At 47.1% G+C, this 21,962-nt stretch overlaps 1 protein-coding gene across 3 annotated transcripts in view; it reads left to right on the top strand.

Moving 5' to 3' along the window:
• The first annotated feature begins 18,343 nt into the window (after window positions 1-18,343).
• Window positions 18,344-21,962, top strand: part of wdr33 (WD repeat domain 33) — an 83,671-nt gene continuing 80,052 nt past the window's right edge. For 2 of the 3 annotated variants that reach the window (XM_015974638.3, XM_015974637.3), the window contains exons 1-4: window positions 18,834-19,035; window positions 20,009-20,227; window positions 21,588-21,656; window positions 21,791-21,895. In XM_015974638.3, the coding sequence (XP_015830124.3) occupies window positions 18,991-19,035; window positions 20,009-20,227; window positions 21,588-21,656; window positions 21,791-21,895 (438 nt within the window). In that variant the 5' untranslated portion in view covers window positions 18,834-18,990. Of the gene's footprint in view, window positions 18,565-18,833; window positions 19,036-20,008; window positions 20,228-21,587; window positions 21,657-21,790; window positions 21,896-21,962 lie in introns of those variants that run through there. The other variant, XM_015974639.3, reaches the window with a different exon arrangement.

Below are 21,962 nucleotides of genomic sequence, written 5' to 3'. Positions count from 1 at the left end.
TCTGGGCCTCTCGACTTAAGCTACTGCCCCCATGACCCGACTCCGGATAAGCGGATGAAAATGGATGGATGGACTCTCGAATATAGAGGGCTTTTCCTTTCATTTTTTTTCTGCCCCGCAGAGCTCCGTGCAATAGGAAACTGAGCGCCGGGGAGAACTAACCAATAGCAGACTACCGCTTACTTGCTTCAAATGTAAGGACTACCTTGGCTGATGCTGAGTTGATGAACTTTTCACGGACAAGTAAGTCACTAAAATATAAATATATGAGAACACAACATGACATGAGAATAATACTCATAAAACAACGTGATTTAGCTGTTTGGCGGCTACAGAAGCACATTCATAAACAGAAACGTGAAGTCGCCATCTTAAACAGAAGGAGTGTGATATGCTTGTCAGCCACTAGATGGTGCCATCAGATAAGAGAAATACTCCAGAAAGAGGCTTTAAGTACGTAACTCCTCATGTGTTCATTCATAGTTTTGGTGCCTTCAGTGAGAATCTTCTAATGTGAATGGTCATGAAGATAAAGACAACACTGAATAAAAAGGTGTGTGTAAACTTTTGGCCTGTACTGTAGATCCCTACGAACTCAAAAGAAACAAACGGAGCCCAGACGTTTCATTACTGCCAACAAATATATCACTGGAGTAGTACTACTTAAACCTATTTAAAATCAAGTAAAAGTAAAAATTTGACATCCAAAAAGTCCACTAACACAGGCGCTTGCACCAGGTTTTAATTTCTGGATGGGCCTTAATTAAACAAGTTATGAAGTTACAAGCAGACAGGTACAGAAACAATACCTACATTCAGAATTTGTGCTAGACATTTTTTTATTTTGACCAACAGTTTTAAAAATGGTCATGATCGTTTCCTTTCATCATTTTCATTTCTTAGATAATAATACAATTTCACAATTTAATTTTCATTAATATTTAATCTAAACAAGCTGACCAGCATGTCCAGTAACATATTAATGTTACAATTAAACAATTTCACTTAAAGTAGGAAGATTTCACCTGCCGCTTTGTGGTTCTGGTTCTGCTGCTGGGCTCCGTAGCTCACCTCATCAACACTCATCAATCATTCAAAGCTTTATTAATACAGCACCTTCCACAACCCCTTTCAGGAGCACCGGGACGCTAGAACACATTGTAAAAAGACTTATAGTTGTAACGTAGTAATTATTGTATGTATTTGGGTGCTTTTAAAGCTTAATATACTACCCTACACTTTGACCAATGTGATGTGAATTTCCATATAAATATGGAAATCCAGTCTGATTGGTCTTTGAATGTTTAACCAGAAGATTTAGAATTCTTTGTTTATTCGGGGATTGTAGAACACTTTGTATTAATTCAAGAAGAGAGTCAAGTTTATAAAAAGCAAAAAAATTATTTTCCAAACAGTTAAAAACATGACAAGTTAACTATGACTACTGTGATGGATGGATCTAGGTGGATGAGATCAGGTGCGATGCAAGCTTTTCAAAAGTGTGGGAGATGTTGTCTGTGCCTAAAATAATTTCATGTTATTCATCTTGTTAGTTTAATTTCCATAATAGTGGAGCAGGTGTGAATTTTAGACGTGTCACGCACGTCTCCGTTTTAAACATGTTTAAACTGTTCAGAATACAAATCCAGGCTCTGTCTCAATAGATTGGTGTAACTAAAGTTTGTACTGAATGAAACTTTACATTAAACCGTGTTGAAAACAAAATGATCTGATTAAATCGTTTCCCCCTCATTTACAGTCAGGAAGTACAGCGCAGTGCGCATGGCTCTGGGGTTAATCAAGTTTAATTGTTTCTCTTTGCAACAATCTTCACAGGAAGGTAAAACAGTTAAATGACAGGTTACAGATATTTCCATTTGACTGTTTACTTTGACGGATAAACTCAAGGATGTTGGTTGTTTTGAAAGAACAAGAAACCCGGTCTCTGAGGGATGTGTCACCTGGAAAAATGTTCTCTGATTATGAAACTTTGGCTGAATAGCGCTTGTTCCCGTCTCTAATGGGCCATTCCCATCTGTACCGGGTCGGCTCGATCCGGGTAGCCCCAGTCGGCCCCAGCCTGGCCCGGTTGATTCCACACATCCTTGCCTTAAGCCCATGTGGGCTGATTCTACCCACCAATCAGAGGCTTGCTTTAATGGAAGGTGTGAATTTGCTGTCAGCAGTGGGTGTGTTGGCCCTGGTCGGCCTGAAGCAGACCCCCTCGAGAAGAGGGCTGAGAATGAGCCTTGGTTGGCCCGGAAAAATACCAGGCCACCCAGATATGTAAAAAACCTACGTTACCCGGCCTGGGCCGACCCGGTACAGATGGGAATGGCCCATAATATGGAGACGCATGACGCATCCAGTCTGAGGCAGAATAGCCCCTTCAGCTCAGAAAGCACCTGTAGAGACATTTGATCACGCACAAAGTTTATGTGGAGCAGAAGCGGTCGGGCCACGGCAGGTGAAATGTTCTTAGCCTACATGAAGTGAAACGGTTTAATTGTAACATTAATATGTTACTGGACACACTGGTCTGGTTGGTTAGACCAGTGTTTGAAGTGGAAAACACACACACACACATACCAATTAAAATAATGCTGACAGCATGGACTAGAAGACAGGTGATGGTTTACGTATTTAAATGATGATCAGGCTGCTGTAAAATGTAATCTCCATCCACATCCAGACACAATTATCCTCTATTCTTTCTCTATTTGCTCTGCTCTTGTCTGGGCTGACGTAGCTGACGGTGCGCGCGACGCGCCTAACTAGCGGCTGTGATGCACATTTTACACATTTGGAGAGGTGGGCCGGATGCTTTGCTTTTACTGGAAGATGGTCCACTTAACGCACGGGTGTAGACTACATATTAATGACAAATGAATGAAAATTAAATTGGGAGTTTTTACTTCATATTTTAGAAATAAAAATGACGGGGGAACACATTTATGACGTCTTTTTAAATGAAATTTTCTAGCGCGACCTGCCTGCTTCACTTAAGTCACTGCTTATTAAGGTCCGTCCAAAATTACCGTGGCCCACCCAAAAATGAAAACCTGGCGCCGCGCCTGTTATAAACCTCTGCAAATTATTCTTCTTCACTTATCAAACTCAGACTTTGTACAGCTAATGTCAAGATGTAAAATCGTGAATTCAGTCGAGCTCTTCCGTCCCTCCCTCTCCTGCTCTCCTTGAAACCCGACATCGGCTGTCAGAAGCGGGAGGTGAAGAAGGAGATGAGGCAATCAGAGTGAGTGCGACATAAAGAAACCAGACTGGTGTGGAGGTGAGCAAAGCAGCTAGAAAAGTGTGTGTTGAACGATCTCAAGAAAAGTGTGTGTGTTGAATCCCACATCCCCCACGGGTGCGACGCTCAATCCTCTCCTGCCTTTTCCTTTTCTGCATCTTTGTTATCCTGAGTGAGAAATAGGTAAAGGCAGGCAGGATTTATGGTGGGAAGCAAATCGATTGGTTGAAAGCCGGTTGTGTCAGAGCAACAGGAGAGGGAGGGAGGGAAGAGCCCCCCAAAGCCCTTGGGCTCTTCCCTCCCTCCCTCTCCTGCTGCTGCTTGAAACCAAAACCCAAGGCAAACAGACTGCGAGACCAGACTGGTGTGGAGGTGAGCAAAACAGCTGGAAAAGTGAGGGTGTCAGTTGAACGATCTCAATAAGAAAAGTGTGGGTGTTGAATCCCCCACATCCCCCATGGGTGCGACACCCATGGATGGGATGTGATGTATGGTGACAATGTGTGAATGTGAGGTTATCAGAACCTTCGTATCTAGAAGAACTGAGTTCTGGGTGTAAAAAAGAGAATTTGGTTTGCATTAACTAGTGTAGCGTTTAATGAACTCCATATTTAGGAATTAAAGGCTGTTGCTATTCAGCTTATGTTTTAATCCCTAAGAAAGATCAAACAAATTAATGAATGAAATTTACATGCATGTATACATATACGGATATATGTATATAATAGATGTAAATTCATACACCAACTTGGTTGGTCTATGTTTAATCAAAATATTAATATTTAATTTTAAAGATTTAATTTAATAGCAAAGTTATTTGTTAATTCAGAAGATCTAAAGATCTTTGTTTGTTCAGTGATCAATATACCCGCTCTGTTTATTTCAATGAAGAGTCCAGTTTAAAATGTTAAGAAATGTATTACTACACAATTTAAAACGTGACAATATAAAAGACAATTTATAAAAGCTTTGGTATTAAATACTTTGGTATTAAATAGCAACCCTGTGAATGGATGAATCTAAGCTGGAAATGTGTTTGTTTGCGGGTGAATGCAATGTTCTCAGAACGTGTATCTTGAGAGAAGACGCGTTCTGGGTAGAAAGAATTTGGTTTCTAGATAAACTAAAGTTCTTCTTATTAAAGAGCATTTAGACGCAATCTGTCGGAAGTGTCTACCTCGCCCAGTTAGGAGACCCCCTTTTGGATCCGAGATGTCAGGAGGAGATGATGACCCCAAGCACGAGGTGGATAGAAGCACCTTAGTGCGACCAAGTCGGTCCTGAGATGTCTCTGGGTCACCACGACTGATGAAACTGGTTGCGTCTCAAAAAAATATAACTCTGAAGGAGTTTGCGTCAGCTTTGTTCTGCAGGTTTCGTTCGTTGTGTCGTAGCAATCCTGCCAGCATGACAGAAATTGCTCGTTGGTTAAAGAGCGTGTGGGCGGCCGTCCCGCTTCTCTAGAACTCATTCGCTGAATGCAGAGTTCTGCTTTAGAAGATGGGCATTTCCTGGTCTAACGAATCAGGCTTTGACAGGAGGATTTAACATCCTCAGAAACATGCCTTCCCTGAAGATAGGAAGTTCTCGTGGATGAGAAAAGAATCGTGAATGCAGTTAACCTTAACCTGATTTACTGTGCCCTGTATGATTGTGTATAAGTGCTCGTGATCTTCTTGTCACTGTTAAACATTACCGATTATCATAAATAATAATTATTATTAACCAAAGAATAATAATTCCTTTCGGTAATTAAACACTGTTAAAATGAACCATGATGATTATTTATGAACATTGTAATAGACAGTGAAAAGAGTTTATTAAAATGTTTTTTTAAATCTTGAAGTGTCCTTTGTCTTGCGGATGGAACAGCAGTCAGATAAAGGCAGTCAAATTAAAGGGTTGGTAGACCGACATTCAGTCTCCTGTGAAAGAAACACTGTAGATTGTCGTAGCAGCCAGGATCAAGGTGACCCAGGCTGTGTCTCTGACCTGAGGGTCAAGAATCAGGCCATTCAGTGACGCTACAAGTCCCCCTTTTTACAAGGTCATTGGTGGTCCGGAAAAACCACCTGGCGTTGTAACAACCCTAGAGGCCCGAAGGACTCCGTCGAGGAACGGCAGGTTTCAAGTCCCAGTTGAAGGCAGAAGGAGTGAGGAAGCATTCCCCACGCCGGTGAATAGTCAGGATCATATCCTTAGGAAGTGGTTAAGTCAACAATCTGTAGATCATTGTATTTGTATATCTGTGTGAAGGTAGCTATTTCACAGTAATTGATCGTTAGGAATTATTTGTGAGTATTTCAAACAGGATAAAGGAGCTCTGTGTTCCCACACAGCATAGACCACAGGTAGGAAGAAGGCAGATGAAGAGGAGGCCGGATCAGGTCCCAGGTGAACTGTAGACGACCCATCATCACGGCAGGACCACAGAACGTCCAGACCCATGAACCGGAGCTCCAGGCAGCAGGCAGCATCAGGCAGTGAAGCATAGAGGTCCCCCAGGTAACGAAGACCAATGGCGAAGCACAGGAGAGGAGTAGAGCAGACACAAGCACGTGAGGGTAGACACGAAGATTGCGTCTGATGCAAATCAACAAACACAAATAAACCTACCCCCTATATGTACCTAAACGTGCTATGTGAGCAGATTATGTGAAAAATTTTCAGGTGAAATGAATGAGTGCCATACACTACGTGTACTGGAAAAAGGTGATGCAAAAAGAATAAAATTAACAAAACCCTAAACTATATGCAAGAGGAATCAACGTTTCTGAGCAAAATGTTATCAAAAGAGATGGGCAAAATGGCTGTAGGCCTAAACTTGCAAAAGTCAAATAAAAGAGACCATAGTAGATAACATAAAGAAATCAGCTGTAATGTACTAACAGAAACTTATATGAATGAATGCATCTTAAAGTAGGTAATAATAAAGGATAAAACACTAAAATGTAAATCAGTGTTGTTAGTAATTAAACCTATATGTGACTATCACAGTAGGAATCAATGATTAGTAAATAACTGAAGCATAAAAATGAACTTAAATCAGTTATCAAAAAGATTAATCTTCAAAAGTTATCTAATCACTAGGAATTGAAAAATAAAGAAAAATTGAATTTGGATCAACACAACAGGTAGTGGAGTTACTCACTTTGAACTGTTATGAACTTAAATCATATGATTACGGAAAACCACAACATGACCACAAACCAAGATCAACCAAGTCTGCATGATATGGTTTGGACATGAAATTCATTCACGCATACACACACACACACACACACTCAACAGAACTTACGTGACCTGAATAGGAGAACCCAGCGAGGGAAGATGGAAGTTCACCCCCCCTTTTGGCACGATTCGAGTTGGGTAGTCAGCTACCGCAAATCCTCTAATACAGGCCGGCATTCAATTAAAGGCCGGGTCTCCAATTTTGGCCGGAGTCGGCGGAGGTGAATAATGGCCGGTCTCTTATTGTAGCCGGGTGGAATGTGGTAACAAGCAAGTACGGGGGGCGGTTGTGTCATCGTCTCACTTTTGATGTGCCAGTGATAGACCGCGAGGGTAACTTTAACCATGCCGAGATGAAGAGGAGGTGAAAATTTGATATCAAGTTCAAAGAGACTGTGCTGATTATGCTGCAGAACACTCTGGGGAGCAGTAGCAGGGGTTGTGTGAACTAGTCGACTTCACTATAGTGACTTTTTATGCCTGTCGTCGACTAGTCGCTGTCACGTGATAATGACCGGCAAGATGCTGCCCTCGGAAAAGACAGCAGCCTGCTGTCAGCCATTATTATCCAAGGTGAGTTTCTCCCATTCACATAACAGTCTTTTACTCTGTGTACTGATGAAATCATTACACTCTGTGTAATGATTTCAGCTGATTCTTGTCAGGTTTCTGGTTTAGTTGACAACATTCAATGACTGGTTTGATATTTTTATCTTCCTTCTGGGCTTGGCAAATCACTTCCAGTGAGAGAGGCTTTTGGTCTGAACTGGTAATTTCATTGCACTGAACAGACAGGGACATGGACCACACTGCATGCGACTTTGGGTCCTCAACAGATTGCACAACTGCTTGGATAGAGCGAGATGACATTTCCTCAGTGCAGTGCTTCATTAGGGTGTCAATGTCCACTGGCAGCCTTGAGAGACAGTCTGCATCAATGTTCTCCTTTCCTGGTCGATATCGAATGGTGAGGTGAAAGTCTGCAAGCTCAGCAACCCACCGGTATAAACTGTGCATGACGAGCCAATCAGGTAGTCCCTACATTTTTCACAGACAGACCACTTTAGAGCAAGGAACTCTAATTTTCCAGAATGGAAATGGTAGTTCTTTTCGGAGTCAGTGAGAGTTCTGGAGGCATATGCAATTACACGCATTTTTCCTTCTTGTTCCTGGTATAACACTGCCTCCAGGCCGAGGTTGGAAGCATCCATGTGTAGGACAAAGTGCTTGTTAAAATCAGGAAAGGCGAGGATTGGTGGCTCCACCAGATGGTCCAAAAGTTCCTCGAGCAGGCGCTGGTGTTTCTCCATCCAGACAATCGGAAGGTTGGAAGGGGTCCCAGTTTGTTTTCTGTTTGTCTGTCTCTTTCTTTTAACTTGCTTGTCACTTTGTTTTGAATACACAGGAGCCTTCATGAGGTCATAAAGAGGGGCAGCAATCCAAGAAAAATCTCTGATGTACTGGCGATAATAACTCAGAAGACCCATAATGGCTCTCAGTTCTCCCACAGTGGCTGGTCGCTTATCTTTTAGGGCCCTGACGGCGATGGTATCAGCTGGGTCAATTTTACTGCCTGCTGATGAAATGACCCTCCCAAGAAACATTTCACATTTAGCTGGTTTTAACTTTATGCCATGCACTCTCAATCGTTTTAGCACAGTCCTGACATGTTCAATGTGGCTTTCAAATGACTTACTGAACACGAGGATGTCTTCAAGGTATGGAATGCAAATTTCATCCCTGAGCCCCTCTAGGCATTCCTCCATGCACCTCTGGAAGGCTGCTGGTGCGTTCATTAAACCAAAATGGTATCCGAATCCATTCGTACTGACGAAAGCAGTTAGGGGCTTACTCTGTTCTGCCATGAACCCTTGATGGTAAGCTTTACCTTGATCTAATAATGAAAACCATGAGTTGCCTCCTAGACCATTCATGATGTCTTGGACCCGGGGGATGGGCTGGCGGTCTGGTGTTGTTTTGCGGTTGAACTCACGGTAATCAATGCAAAGGCGTAAGCTCCCATTCTTCTTTCGGACGCACACAACTGGAGAGGCATAGGGAGATTGGGATTTACGCACCCAACCTTGTGTAGTAAGGTCATGGAGATATCTCTTCATTTCAACGGCTTTCGCACTGAGAGGTAGGTTTTAGCCACAGGTTCAGTGTCTTTTAGTGAGATGGACAGTCGCAGGTTCTTGATACAGCCAATGTCATCATCGGAACGTGAAAAGGAGCCTGACTCCTCCCTCCACATCTGTTCAGCCGTCTGTTTTTCAGGGGAACTGAGATGGTCCAAGTCGACTGGGGGAACCCACTCACTTTCAGGAGTTTGATCTTTCCTGATCTGTACAGTGTTTACTGCTACCGAGGGTGTGGAGCAGGGCTGTTTAAAAATGGCTGCTGGGTAAACCGCCTGAACTGGCTGCACTGTCCCAACAACTGTCTTTTTATGGAGCACTATGTCATGATCTGTTGGGTTTTGCACATCAACAGTAATAAATGGTCTTGTACTTTTACTCAGTTTTATGAGGGTGTCAGTGAACTCTAGCCCCTCTGACCAATTTGGATTAACACTCGGTTCAAAGATCAAAGTTGTCTCTTCCTGGAAAGGTGGCGTCGACACACGACACTCTACTTTTACTGATGTGTGTTTTGGGACATGAACATGCTCTCCGGTTGTTCTGACACTATACTCTAGGGATCGCTGTTCAGCAACAACTCTAGCCACAAAATCTTCAGCATCATCTCTTTCAAAATCAGAAAACGCTGCCTGGACAGCTCTGATTAACTGGTGTCTATCAGTGCCTTCACTCTGTTTGAACTCCATATCAACTATAAGTCCAATAACATTTGACCCAATAATGGGGCGGGTAAGACTCACTGTTTCCTTTAATAACCAGAGTGGGGACAATAACTTCAGTAGTTGGGGTGCCATCCGCAGCCAGTTGAAACGTGACCTCTACCCATCCTAAATAAGGCATGTCCTCACCATTAGCTGCAATAAGATTCAAAGTGTCATTATTTTCAATAATTTCAGAAATGTCTCTCAAACCCAAATGTGGTAAGTGTTCTGCTTTCCACCGTTCACTTACTACAGTCACTTGTGAGCCAGAGTCCCACAGTGCTGTAATTTTCTGACCTTGAATATGGCAGTCAATCAGATATTTTTTTCCAACAAGGGGTGCGAATTTAGCTGACTTCTCCCGTCGTGGTGTGGTTCGGACTGTGTCGCATGAAGCTGTTAAACAGTTACTCCTATGAACAGCCCAGTGCTCATACTGACAAGCCTCAGAACAGTACAACACACTTTTGCATGATGAACATTGTTTCAGTCTCACCTCCATTCCACCTATTCCAGTGTGCACCGTGTTGGGGCGCTGATGATGAAGTGGTCACTCCCTGCCCCGCTGGGGTAACCCTTGCTCGTTTAAAGGACTCTCTCTGAATTGGCTTGATCTCCTCATTCTGCAGCCAGCTGAGTAGTGTTCGCTGCTGCCACACCGGAAACAGCGAATGCAGTTTTCCATGTTGTTCTGCTGGCAGGTGTAGCATCTCCTCCTGGACCGTGGTGGAGCTGTGGAGTAGGAGCGTTGATGTCCATATCTCAGGTTGGGTGGAGGACGGTCAAGCGGTGCTAAAGGGGATGGTGAATAGTTGGGGTGTGCTGCAGATGAAGGTGGTGGCATGTAGCCGTATTGTGCTGGAGGGGGTTGAGAATAACCATGATGAACTGCAGCTGAGTGAGTCAGTGATGTGTCGGTGTAGGCTGGAGCTGACTGAGGTGGAGTGCAGTCTGGTCCTGGAACTGGTCTATGTTGATAGGAAGGCTGTTGCATAGACTCTTTAATAGAAGAAACTTCAGCTTTAAGATCTTTGAGAAGGGTCATGTTGGCTTTCATCTCCTGCAGTTCTGAGAGGATATCCGTTTGGTTTTTACTGTGACTTGGCTGGTTTGCTTTCTCCTTCTTCTCAATAAGGGCATGGTCAGACTGAGCAGAGTGGACAGTTGCAGATCGCTGTGAAATGTTCATCTTTTTCTTGTCCTGCCTCTCACTTTCGCAAGCACAAGCAATGTTTAGCGTCTCAAACAGAAGTTCATCAGAAACATCAGCTTGCTCCAATGATGGCTGAAGATCACGCTTTATGTTGTCATTTTGCAAGCCGGTCATAACTGTATGAAGGAACATATTTTGCACCAGCACTGGATCGTATCTTAAGCCTGACTCTGACTCTTGAGAGGCAAACAAAATCTTCTGTCTGCGGTCCAGCGTGCGGATAAGAAAGCTCTGAGGGGTCTCCCTGATGCCTTGTGCTTCTGATGACAGCTGTTTATATAATTCTGTTGCACTTTTCTCCTGATAGTGGCAGCGCAGTATTCTCCTCAGGGTGGGCAGCATCAGATCACCTTTACCCTCCAGATAGCTGCGTAACTGCATTCTGGGGACTATGGCTCTCATAACAGCGTCAACAATCTCAGTCTCATGGAAACCTTTAAGGAGACCATGTTCAATTTGCTGCGTCAAGCTGGAGAATGTGAGTCGATCTTTCTGTCCTGGTTCTCCAATTTGTCCTGATATTTTGAATTCTTTGTGCCACAGTGCAGGAGTATGGCTTAAAGCTGGGCTTGGAACTGCCATCTTAGGGGTGGGTACTGCAGCCTGACATTTGTACTCATTCTCCTCACAAATACCTTTTCTTTGGGATAATAAACATGATGGGGGAGACCTGTTTTAGATTGATGCATCGCCCTGAGCTTCACTGGATTCTTTTCCCTTCATGTTGTGCTGCCTGAAGTTCCTTTACTTGGCCAACTGCTGCCTCGGCCTGAAGCTCTGTTATTTTGTCTTTAAAGCAGAGGAGGTCTGCCAACCCCATGTCCTCTAATTTCTGTAACTTTTCACTCTGCAGATGATTGTTTATCATTAGGATGAGCGATGCTCTGTTTTTCCCTGCCACATGCTCAAATGTTGGTCCAGCAATGGTGAGAAAATCACACAGTTCTTCAAGGCTGTCGACCGGCATCGTGCACAAAGGTTCCAATATTTCCAGCTGCAATGCTTCTACTTCACTTGACTCCATCTTGTTTACAGTGACTTAGTGATTTGTTGTAGCAGTGGTTGATATGCCGAAACGTTGGTGGCAGCACTCCTGGTACCTTGGGTTTACCTCAGATTGCTCTTGCCTTCATTTGTCGATAATCTAACTGCCACACAACCATCCACTAGTTGTCATCTGTTGGGATGAATTAAAGGTGGGGAGCTGAACGAGAGCTGGAGACGTCTGGTCCTGGTAGAAATCAACCTTGCCTCACTCAATCCCCGTACGGGCCACCAGAAAATGTTACACCCCTGTAAAAGGGGAATAGAGAAAGAACCACGCAGACACGGTGTGAGTTCAGCCGTTTCCACTGTATTAATGAATGAGTGGAAGCGTTGGTTACGTATTGTAACCCCAGATTCTATGAGTCTAGTCGCAGCCCTTAAGCGAGCTGCTATTGGAAGGATGATCTCCGCATCAGCCAATCATGAAGAGCTTAAATGTACGCCCACCAATAGTGGGCCCCCTCGTGGTATATAACCGCAGTGACCCCACTGCTCGCCTCCAATGGCTCTTATTCCATCATAACCAGTGGGGCCAAGTGGCTTAAGGGCTGCGACTAGACTCATAGAATCTGGGGTTACAATACGTAACCAACGTTCTATTTCGTCTAGTCTTAGCCCTTAAGCGAGCTGCTATTGGAAAAAAGCGCAGCTGGATGGGTTTACGCCACACTGGTTAACACAACCAATGGACACACCCAATCAAATCTCCTTTAGTGAGGGACGTTCAGCCTCAGACCAGGCTTAAAGACTGAGGCAGCCACGATAAGAGAGGGGCCCTCACTAAAAAAACATCATCCACGAGAGGATGACATCCATATCAGCAAGGCCAATGAGGTGCCATAAGCATTCATTCAGCCTGCTGGGGTCCAAGCACTGAACGAGTGATGGATCCTGAAGACACATCTCGTAAATAATAACGAGTAAAGGAACAGGATGAAGCCCATGAAGCAGCCTGACAAATGTCTTCCATCGACACACCACTGTGGAGCGCCATCGAAGAGGAAATCCCCCTGGCTGAGTGAGCCCTGAGTGCCTCAGGGGAATCCTGCCCCGATGACGTGTAAGCGAGGGAAATGGCTTCACACAGCCAGTGCGAAAGACGCTGGGTCGACAGCGCCTGACCAAGGGAAGACTCCCTGTAGTGCACAAACAGGTTTTGTGAACGACGAATCTCCGAAGTGCGTGACACATACCGTACAAGCGCGCGCACCGGGCAGAGAAGGTGAGAAGCCGCTTCCTCCTCAGAATTATGGGGAGGAGGAAAAAGTCCAGCCAATGAAATTGACCTGGATTTGAAGGAAGCATTAATGCTTTTGGGCACAAAGGCTGGATTGGGGCATAAAACAGCAGACCCGCCATCTTCCCGGATCCTGAGGCATGCGGGAGCCACTGAAAGGGCGGTCAGGTCACTCACTCTCTTAACTGATGCTAGCGCTAGCAGCAATGCAGTTTTAAGTGACAGGAACTTGAGTGAGACCTGGTCCAAGGGTTCAAATGGGGCTTTGGATAAGCCGTGCAGAACCACCGTTAGATCCCACTGGGGAAAAAGCGGGCGGGACACAGGTCTGTTCCTCCTGACACCTTTTAGAAAACGTTTTGTGAGGGGATGATTGAAAACAGATCTATCTCCAAACCCTTGGTGACAGGATGAGATAGCTGCAGCATATGTTTTAATAGTGCTGAAGGCGAGGCCCCTGTCCATCAGTATCTGCAGAAACGATAGGACATCCGCCAGCTGGCAGGAGAGCACTTGAACATTCCGCTCTGTGCACCATTTCTGGAAAGCTGCCCATTTAGCAGCGTAAGACGCAATGGTAGAGGGCGCCCGCGCACTCTGAATCGTGGCGACCACATCATGCGGCAGCCCAGAAGCCTCTAAGCGTGACCGCTCAGCGGCCAGACCCACAGCCGCTGGCCTATTTCCGGAGGATGTTTGATTATTCCATCCGCCTGGAGAAGGGCGTCCGCCCTCCACGGGAGCCTCCACGGGGAGCCGAACACTAGCGCTTGCAGGTCCGGAAACCATGACGCGGACAAGCGCCTGGGAGCCACCAAAATCACCGAGAGCCGTTCCGACCGAATTCGGTCTAAGAGACGGGGAATCAGAGGAACTGGTGGAAACGCATAAAGGAGCGCTCGAGGCCAGGGCTGGTGTGAGAAGGCGTCCGCCCTCAGGGAAAAACCACAGGCGACACTGAGCGTTTTCGCGAGCCGCAAACAGATCCACAGACGGTTCCCCGAACCTGATCCAGATCTGTGATATCAGTGCGGGATGCAGACGCCAGTCGGAGTCGCGGGGTCCCCCTCTCGACAGGATGTCTGCCGCTACATTCAGGACCCCCGGAATGTAGATGGCTCTGATGGACAGCAGGTGGACATGTGTCCAACACAGTAAATCTGTGGCGACACGCAACAGAGGGAGGGATCGAACTCCCCCTTGGCGATTTATGTAGGCTGCCGCCACCTGGTTGTCTGTGTGAACTTCGACATGACGGCCCTCGAGAAGGGCAGCAAAGTGTCTGATCACATTCCTCACTGTCATAAGCTCCAACACATTTATGTGCTCGTGCGTGTGGGAGGGCCAACGATCTGCCACCGTATGGGACAAGCACGTGCCCCCCCACCCCGACAGTGACGCATCCGTAAACACAGATACGTGTGACGCAGGACGTCCGATGGGAACCCCGCGTGAGAGGATGCAGGGGTTCCCCCAGTGAGCGAGGTCCCCGCCCACTGAAGGGGGAATCCTCAACATACGTCTCTTCTGATGTATCGGGTGCACCCAGAGGCGGGTGAACCAACGTTGCAAGCGCCTCGTGTGCAGCAAGCCTAGCGGCACCACCGAATGGGCTGCGGACATCATGCCCAGGAGTTTCATGACTAACAGGGCTCTCACGATCTTGCGGGGTTGTACGCGGGAGATCACCGTGGAGAGATCTGCCGCTCTTGCAGGTGACAAACGTGCTCTCATTAGGGAGGCGTCCAACTCCACCCCGAGATACACAATCGACTGGGATGGAAGAACGGAGCTCTTTTCCCAGTTTATAGAAAACCCCAGGGTCGACAGATGCTCTGTCAACCTCCTGGTTTGCCGTGACGCCTCGTCCTTGGACCGAGCGCACAGGAGAAGATCGTCCAAGTAAAACAAAACCCTCATTCCCTCCGTGCGCAGTGGCTGCAGCGCGGTCTCCAGACATTTGGAGAAGGTGCGCGGGGCTAGCGAGTAGCCGAAAGGGAGGTGATTGAACTGATATTGAACTCCCTTGAACGAAAAACGCAGAAACTTCCGGTGGTTTGGAATTACTGGTATGTGGAAGTATGCGTCTTTCAGGTCGATTGACGTGAACCAATCCCCGGGGCGCACATATTCCAGGACTTGTCTCATCGTTAACATGCGGAAATGCATCACTGCTATGGAGCAGTTGAACAGGGACAGGTCGAGAATCGGTCTCATTCCTCCCGACTTCTTCGGTACTATGAAGTAGCGGGAGTAGAAACCCGAGAGTTCTTGTCCGCGAGGGACTCGTGAAATAGCGTCCTTGGACAGAAGTTCCCGCAACTCCAGCTCTAGGGCCTGAGACTGTACTTGTGATGTGAACGTCGTCTCCACGATCCCGTTGAAGGGAGGTGGAGTGACCTGAAAATGAAGTGTGTGACCGCAATGAATGGTGTCCGAAATCCATTTGCTCATGATACAAAGGCGGCACCACTCGTGCGCGCTTTCCGACAGGGGACGCGTGTGCGCGGTCACGTGAGCAACGACTGAGGGTTGTGCATGCGCCCTTACCGCCGTCGCCCGTACCAGAGAACTGGGGGCGACCCACGGAGGGCTGCGCTCGAAAGGGCGAGTGCGAAACTGCTGGAACAGGCTGGTCCGCACCGCGGAGCGTGGAGTCCGAGAGTGAAGGACGAGTGGGAGCCAAGCCTGTGCACGAGGGCGACAGAGTGCCCGCGGATGAAGCCGCGCACTGTGCCGCCGCGCGTGGTCGAGACAGAGACCTGACATCTCGCCCCACCCGACGATGTAGTGAGAGCTGGGAGAGTTGGGCCCGGCCGGATGCTGGGGCCGGAGCGCAAATGGAGCGCACCCTTACGGTTGGCCGTATATTATGACTACCTGCAGGAACATGTGTGCGTGCAGCAGTGCTTGGTGTGGGGAACATGTGTGAGAACTCGGCAGAGGATTCTGCGGAGGACTGTAGGATTGTGCTCTTTGAGTGACATGTTTTGGGTTTTATTTCAAAACCAACATCAACATCATTACAATCATGTACACACACATTCCCCCCAAAGAGTCACTTCTGTGGCTGTTTTCGGCGAGGCTCGTGCACCTGGGACTGCCAAGACGGCGTCTGCTGGCCCCGCCGGAACCGTTGCCCGCCATCTCGCTGGTCCCGCTGATGCTGAGCCGAAGCGGGAGGCCGGCTCCGTGGAGCGGACGGTGCAGCTGGGCGTTTGAAGCTTCCGCGCCGTTCGTCCCATCCTCTGGCAGAACGGCCGGAGTGCGAGGCTGACCGAGGGTGAACCAGGTCTCGTACCGTAGCCGATAGTTCGGCCGTCTTCTGAGTCCTCTCAATGACGCCCCTAAGATGGGGACCAAACAGAACATCGGTGGTGATGGGGCCATCCAGCATCTCCCTTTGCAGATGTTCCGGAATGGAGGGCAGGGCCTTGAGCCAGATCGCTCGCTGGATGAGGGTCTGCCAGGCAGCGATGCGAGCAGAACCGGTGAGCACAGCAGCACACAAATTGAGGATAGCATCAGCAGTCTTAGTAATGACGGCTTTCGACTCCTCGGGGGCTTCCAGCTCCTCCATCATCCTCGAGACGCCGAAGGCAAGGAGGGCGATGTTATTCCCTGCAGCGCCGGTCTGAAAGGCACACTGATGTGCGCGGTCGGTGAGCCGCGTCAGCAGCTGGTCATGTTTTGAAGCGGGAACAGCTCGCGGGCCAGCGAGGTGGTTCTTGGCGCCAAACAGCGAGGCCAAGTCCGGCTCTAGCGGAGGAATGGACGGCCAGCCTTGGTCGGAAAACCCCTCGACCTTGGTGATGGGCGCATAGGTGGAGACTGGCGCCTTGAGCTTGGCAGGCTCGGAGAAGGCGGCAGACCAGCAGCTCATAGCAGCGGGAAAGCGCTGCCAAATAGGGTCTAGACAGCGTGTCTGAGTTGCCCCGAAGATTCCCGCCAAATCATCCGCTTCAGGCGGGGCTGGTTCTGGCACAGCTAGCCCCTTGTGGGCTGCTGCCGCAGAAATGATGGCGGGCAGCTCCTGGAGCAGTGCTCTTACTGCTGGTAGGGAGGAGCGAGAAGCCACTGGGGCAGAAGGACCCGCTGGGCGGAGCTCATCGACCTCCGTTATGTCTAGGAAGGATGCCGCCTCGTCGTAGTTCTCGCTGTCGGTGACGTCATCCAGCCGGTTGAAGCCAGCCGGCTCCTGACCGGCGTCGAAGAAATCCAACGCCTTGTCCAGCGGGTACGAGTCAGCCACCGGAAATTCTTCGTCGGCGGCGGGAGTGAAGTACTCGACCCGGCGAATCTGCCCCGAGACAGACCTCACACTTAGCGTGCAGGTCGCCGCTGGAAATTGAGCCCGACTGGCAGGTCGGGCAGGGTCTGGCGTCGCTGGACATGGCTGGTAAGTCTTCTCGGATAATCTTGCTCTTTCTGGATAAATTTGCTCTTTAAGAAGCTCTCAGCTTGGCATGAAGAGAAAAAGGAGGCGAGCAGTGGGGTCACTGCGGTTATATACCACGAGGGGGCCCACTATTGGTGGGCGTACATTTAAGCTCTTCATGATTGGCTGATGCGGAGATCATCCTTCCAATAGCAGCTCGCTTAAGGGCTAAGACTAGACGAAATAGAACTCTGCGTTTCCCCTCACGCCAACTCAGACCTGACTAGTCAATGCCAAACCAACTAAAAACGTTTAATACCAAGCTCTAGAATAGCAATTGGTCTAAAAAAATAGATAAAACTGTAAACATAAAAGATAATACTTAGGCAAATACATCAGAAGCACTTTTTAGAAGCAAATTTTGTGTCGTCTTGACAAGCCAGGAATAATCGATCACAGATCACTCGATCTTAAACTGCAGTGCATTTTAACTCTCACTCATGAGCAAAATAGCATTTTAGATAAACTTGTCTTCTGCATTACGAAATATTTCAACGAATCACTCATTTCAATAAAGTATGTTTTAACCAGCTTAACCATGAAATAAGTCAAATATTTTTAACTCATTCAGTCTACAACAACCTCCACATTCACAGACTTTATTTATAGAGGGATGGGAGTGAGAGAGATTGTGTGTGGGAAGTCAAGAATGTGTGTGTTTGTCTTGTGTGGATGTGTCTGAATAAGTGAGCATGCAGAGAGGCATAGAGCAATACATTTCCATTCACTTGATTGAGTCCATGATCAAGAATTAATAAACTTCAAATTTTCTGTAACAGGAGGCCAGACAGATGGGGTGTTTTTGTCTGCAAATTAAAAGTAAATTTCTGGTCATTTTTGATGTGTAGACTTGACCTTTGGGTACGCTACAATGCCATACGACGAGTCTGGTTTTGTGAAGAAATTTGATAAAATGTGTTTTTTAGTTGGGTCAGCGCCATTCTCAGTGGAAATGGATGCATTAAGGACGAATGGAGACCCATCTAAGATGGCGGCCGGCCACTACGGCAACGCCGATAGGCAGCGCCAGTCCACGGCGCATCTACGTAAAGATGTCGTTGCGTTCTCCCGCCTGTTGTTGACGATATCCCAGCATGCACTTCGGTAGGACCGAGTGGAAGAGGCGTCATAATGGTGTCTGCTGGAGGATGAAGAGCCAGAAATCTGACAAAAGTCATAGAAATCTGTGAATTCAGAGTTCAATAAAGTCTCAGACCTTCATGGTTTTTACGAGAAAAGATTTCCACCAGAATCTAGCAGCTTTATGACGGCTAGCTAAACCCCTGCGCTGTGGAGATTGTTGGTGAGTTTCGTGACTACCGGGCCGCCATTAAGTCCGGCTACTGAACAGCGAAACGTTCCTAAACCAGACCACAACCACCAGTCTTGAGAGGTTCTATTGGTTTAACTCCTGATGTTATTTCTGTTGGTTACGCTCCGTCCGTGAGGACACAGACCCTCCTAACGGTTATCCGGTTAGCCTGCCGTTCCAGCCGCCCACGCTACTAGCGCCATCTAAGACTTAGCTGTAGGTAAACATCAGACTCGTCCCTACTGGTGGTTCTCTCCGGACCGGTGTAGGAGCTGTTGACCGCTATGGAGCCGCATAAGGCGGGGAGGGCAGCGCGAGCTGTGGTGGTGGAGCTCCGAGCTCCGAACGGGGCTCGGTTTTGGTTGCTGGGATACCTGGAGGTGGCTGTAGCTTAACCAGGAAGCATCCTCTGCGGTGATGGTAGCTGGAGCTGTCAGATTTATGCAGGTGCTGGGTCAGCTGGTGAGGAACAATTTGTGTGTGTGTGTGTGTGTGTGTGTGTGTGTGTTCCGAGCACCACCACGCTCCACTTTAGCGTGACCTTCACCACCCTCTCCTGCTCTTTCTACCTATTCCGCCTTTCCAGGAGCCAATGATTTCCCTCTTTCATTTTCTCTCTCTCCCTTTCCTTCCATTAGAATTTTTTTCTCTCGTTTAAAATATTTTTCAAATTATTTTTAAATTTTTGTTTATATGTTAGTTATTTGTGAAGTGCTTCATGATTTTTATCTTGAGAGGCGCTAAATAAAAGACAGTTTCTTTCTTTACATCACCAGTTATGATGGAGGTTAGGAACCTAAAGGTTCTATGTGGAACCAACCTGAAGCTCTCAGCTCAGGGTCTGCTGAGCCAGTCGGGTTGGTGTCCTGAAGGCTGAATGTGGACCGTTCCAGTGTCAGGACAGTGGTGTGTGTTCCTGACTAGAGCGCTTGTTTCAGGAATGATTGGGAGAGTTCTTCAAGTCTTTGGAGCATCTGCTGTTGTGGCTGGGGATGCTGTTAAAGCCACATCCTGACAGCTTGGTCAGAATAACGGGCCAGGGTCGTTGATGCTGAACTTGTTGTACAGAAGGTCAAGATGAATCCACATGTCTTATTTAGCACATGTGGTCCAGAAGTGGACGGTTAGGACTCAGGTGGTTCAAATGCATTAGACCTGTTATTGTACTGATCTGATTTAACATATCAGAGCAGATGTTAGGGGAGTTTCTTAATCTTTCTCTTAGTCAGGTGAGCTGAGGGCTCTCGCTTGTAACTTGTTGGTGAAAGAGCACAGGAAGTTGTCCCAGAAACATCTGTTGGTTCCAGATGTGCTGCAGAGGGCTTTATAGAATCAGGAGGAGGGCCTGTAGATTGGAACCTGAGAAGCTCTGTTCTTGTTCAGGTCTTAGGTTGATCAGGTTATAAGTTTAATTTGATCTCTTCATTTTCAACAGGTTAAGCTGGTTGCCATGGCGACAGATGTGGGCTCACCACAGCGGTTCTTCCACATGCCGCGCTTCCAGCACCAGGCACCACGGCAGGTGTTCTACAAGAGGCCAGATTTCGCCCAGCAGCAGGCCATGCAGCAGCTGACCTTCGATGGGAAGCGCATGAGGAAGGCTGTGAACCGGAAAACCATTGACTACAACCCGTCTGTCATCAGATACCTGGAGGTACCACAACTGTTCACCCATGTAGCTCCCTCTGCTGTTGGTCTGCTGGTCCATGTGAATTCAACAGGTTCTCGCATGAATCTGAACCAGGGGTGCCCAATCCTTGTCCTGGAGGGCTGGTTTCCAGCAGGTTTAGTGTTTTTTTTGCTCCAACACACTTGATTCAGTGGTTGAATCACCTGTGCTTGAGTTCATCAGGCTCTGCAGAAGCCTGTTAATCACCTGCTGATTGAAATCAGGTGTGTTGAAGCAGGGTTGAAACTAAAATATGCTGGATACCGGCCCTCCATGACCAGGATTGGGCACCCCTGTTTTAAACCCTAACCCCACAGGCAGACACAGAGACACTCTGAGGGGGTAAAGGACCAAATATTTAGTCTGTTTCATGTCCTGTAGGGTCAGTTCTGATGTGATTTCTTTACCATATCAGTTACTTTATAAAGCACAGCTAAAGAGTAGCATGGCAGCTAACCAAAGTAACAGGCCAATGTGCAAACACAACACACATACAGCAAAAACTCAGCAATTAGTTAAAACGCATCAATGACAAAGCACAATAATACGTGTTCAATAGAAAAAACAGAACAAGTAAAAGCACAACGCCAGGAAATAGACAAAATTTTTATTAAACCTGCTAAAGTGACAAAAATAAAACAAAAAGCTGAAAAATACCACAAAGTGCACCTATAAGAGCAGTTGATTCATAATTAAAACTGAACGAGAGATGGAAAACAGCCCAGTGACGTGCAGAGAAGGGAGGGATGGCCTATAGGAGTCATGCACTTTTTAGTGTAGTGGATCATGAAGAGAAGGCAATCCTTCAGCATTCATAATATTATTAATGTGTGAATACACTGATGGATTAACATTAACTCATTCACTGCCAATGATGACTAAAGTCGTCATTTGCATGTTTTTACTGTGTGGGCATTGAAACGAGCCCCCGCACCGTGAGAACAAACAGAACAAACATCTCAGCTCTAAAGCCGATCTTCATCTGCGTACGTCACACGTCACGTGATCAGGAAGCAGAAAATCCATGTGTTAGGAGACTGTTTTGGGCTGCTGCTGTAAGAAAAGGTGCTCTTTGTTTTGGTAGTTGGCTGCATGTTGGGTAACGCGACGTACGTGCACATTTTGCCTTTTTGTTAGCGGCTCAGGAGCCTGCAGGCACTTGTGTCTTTCACTCTGGGTAATCCAACGGCTCTGACAGCCGATTCTCTGATAATGATCCAGCCTGTTCTCAGCTGTTCTGAAGTTACTTCCAGTAGTGAAGGATCTAGTGTGACCCAGTCTGGTGTAGAACCTGGTTCCTGAAGCCAACTAACGGGTCTCCATGTTGGTTTGTTTACCTCTGCAGAACCGGCTGTGGCAGCGAGACCACAGAGACTTCAGAGCCATCCAACCTGATGCGGGCTGCTATAACGATGTGAGTACACGCACACGCACACACACACACACAAGGAATAAAATAGTCTGTGCTGGGCTTGTTTTTCTCTAGTTTCCGAGGAACTAATTAGTTCAGGAACAGAAGCTGACTTTCCTTTTTTCATGTGTCTGAAGCTTGTTCCTCCTCTCGGGATGTTGAACAACCCAATGAATGCTGTCACCACCAAGTTTGTCAGGACCTCTACCAACAAAGTCAAATGCCCCGTGTTTGTGATCAGAGTGAGTCTCGGCTTCACCTCCTGTTCTCAAGTCCATTTCTGAGGTAACACGGGTGTCCAGCTTCACT

Source organism: Nothobranchius furzeri, chromosome 11 (assembly GCF_043380555.1).
Source record: "Nothobranchius furzeri strain GRZ-AD chromosome 11, NfurGRZ-RIMD1, whole genome shotgun sequence".
Classification (NCBI taxonomy): domain Eukaryota; kingdom Metazoa; phylum Chordata; class Actinopteri; order Cyprinodontiformes; family Nothobranchiidae; genus Nothobranchius; species Nothobranchius furzeri.
This window is presented reverse-complemented; position numbering and strand designations above follow the sequence as displayed.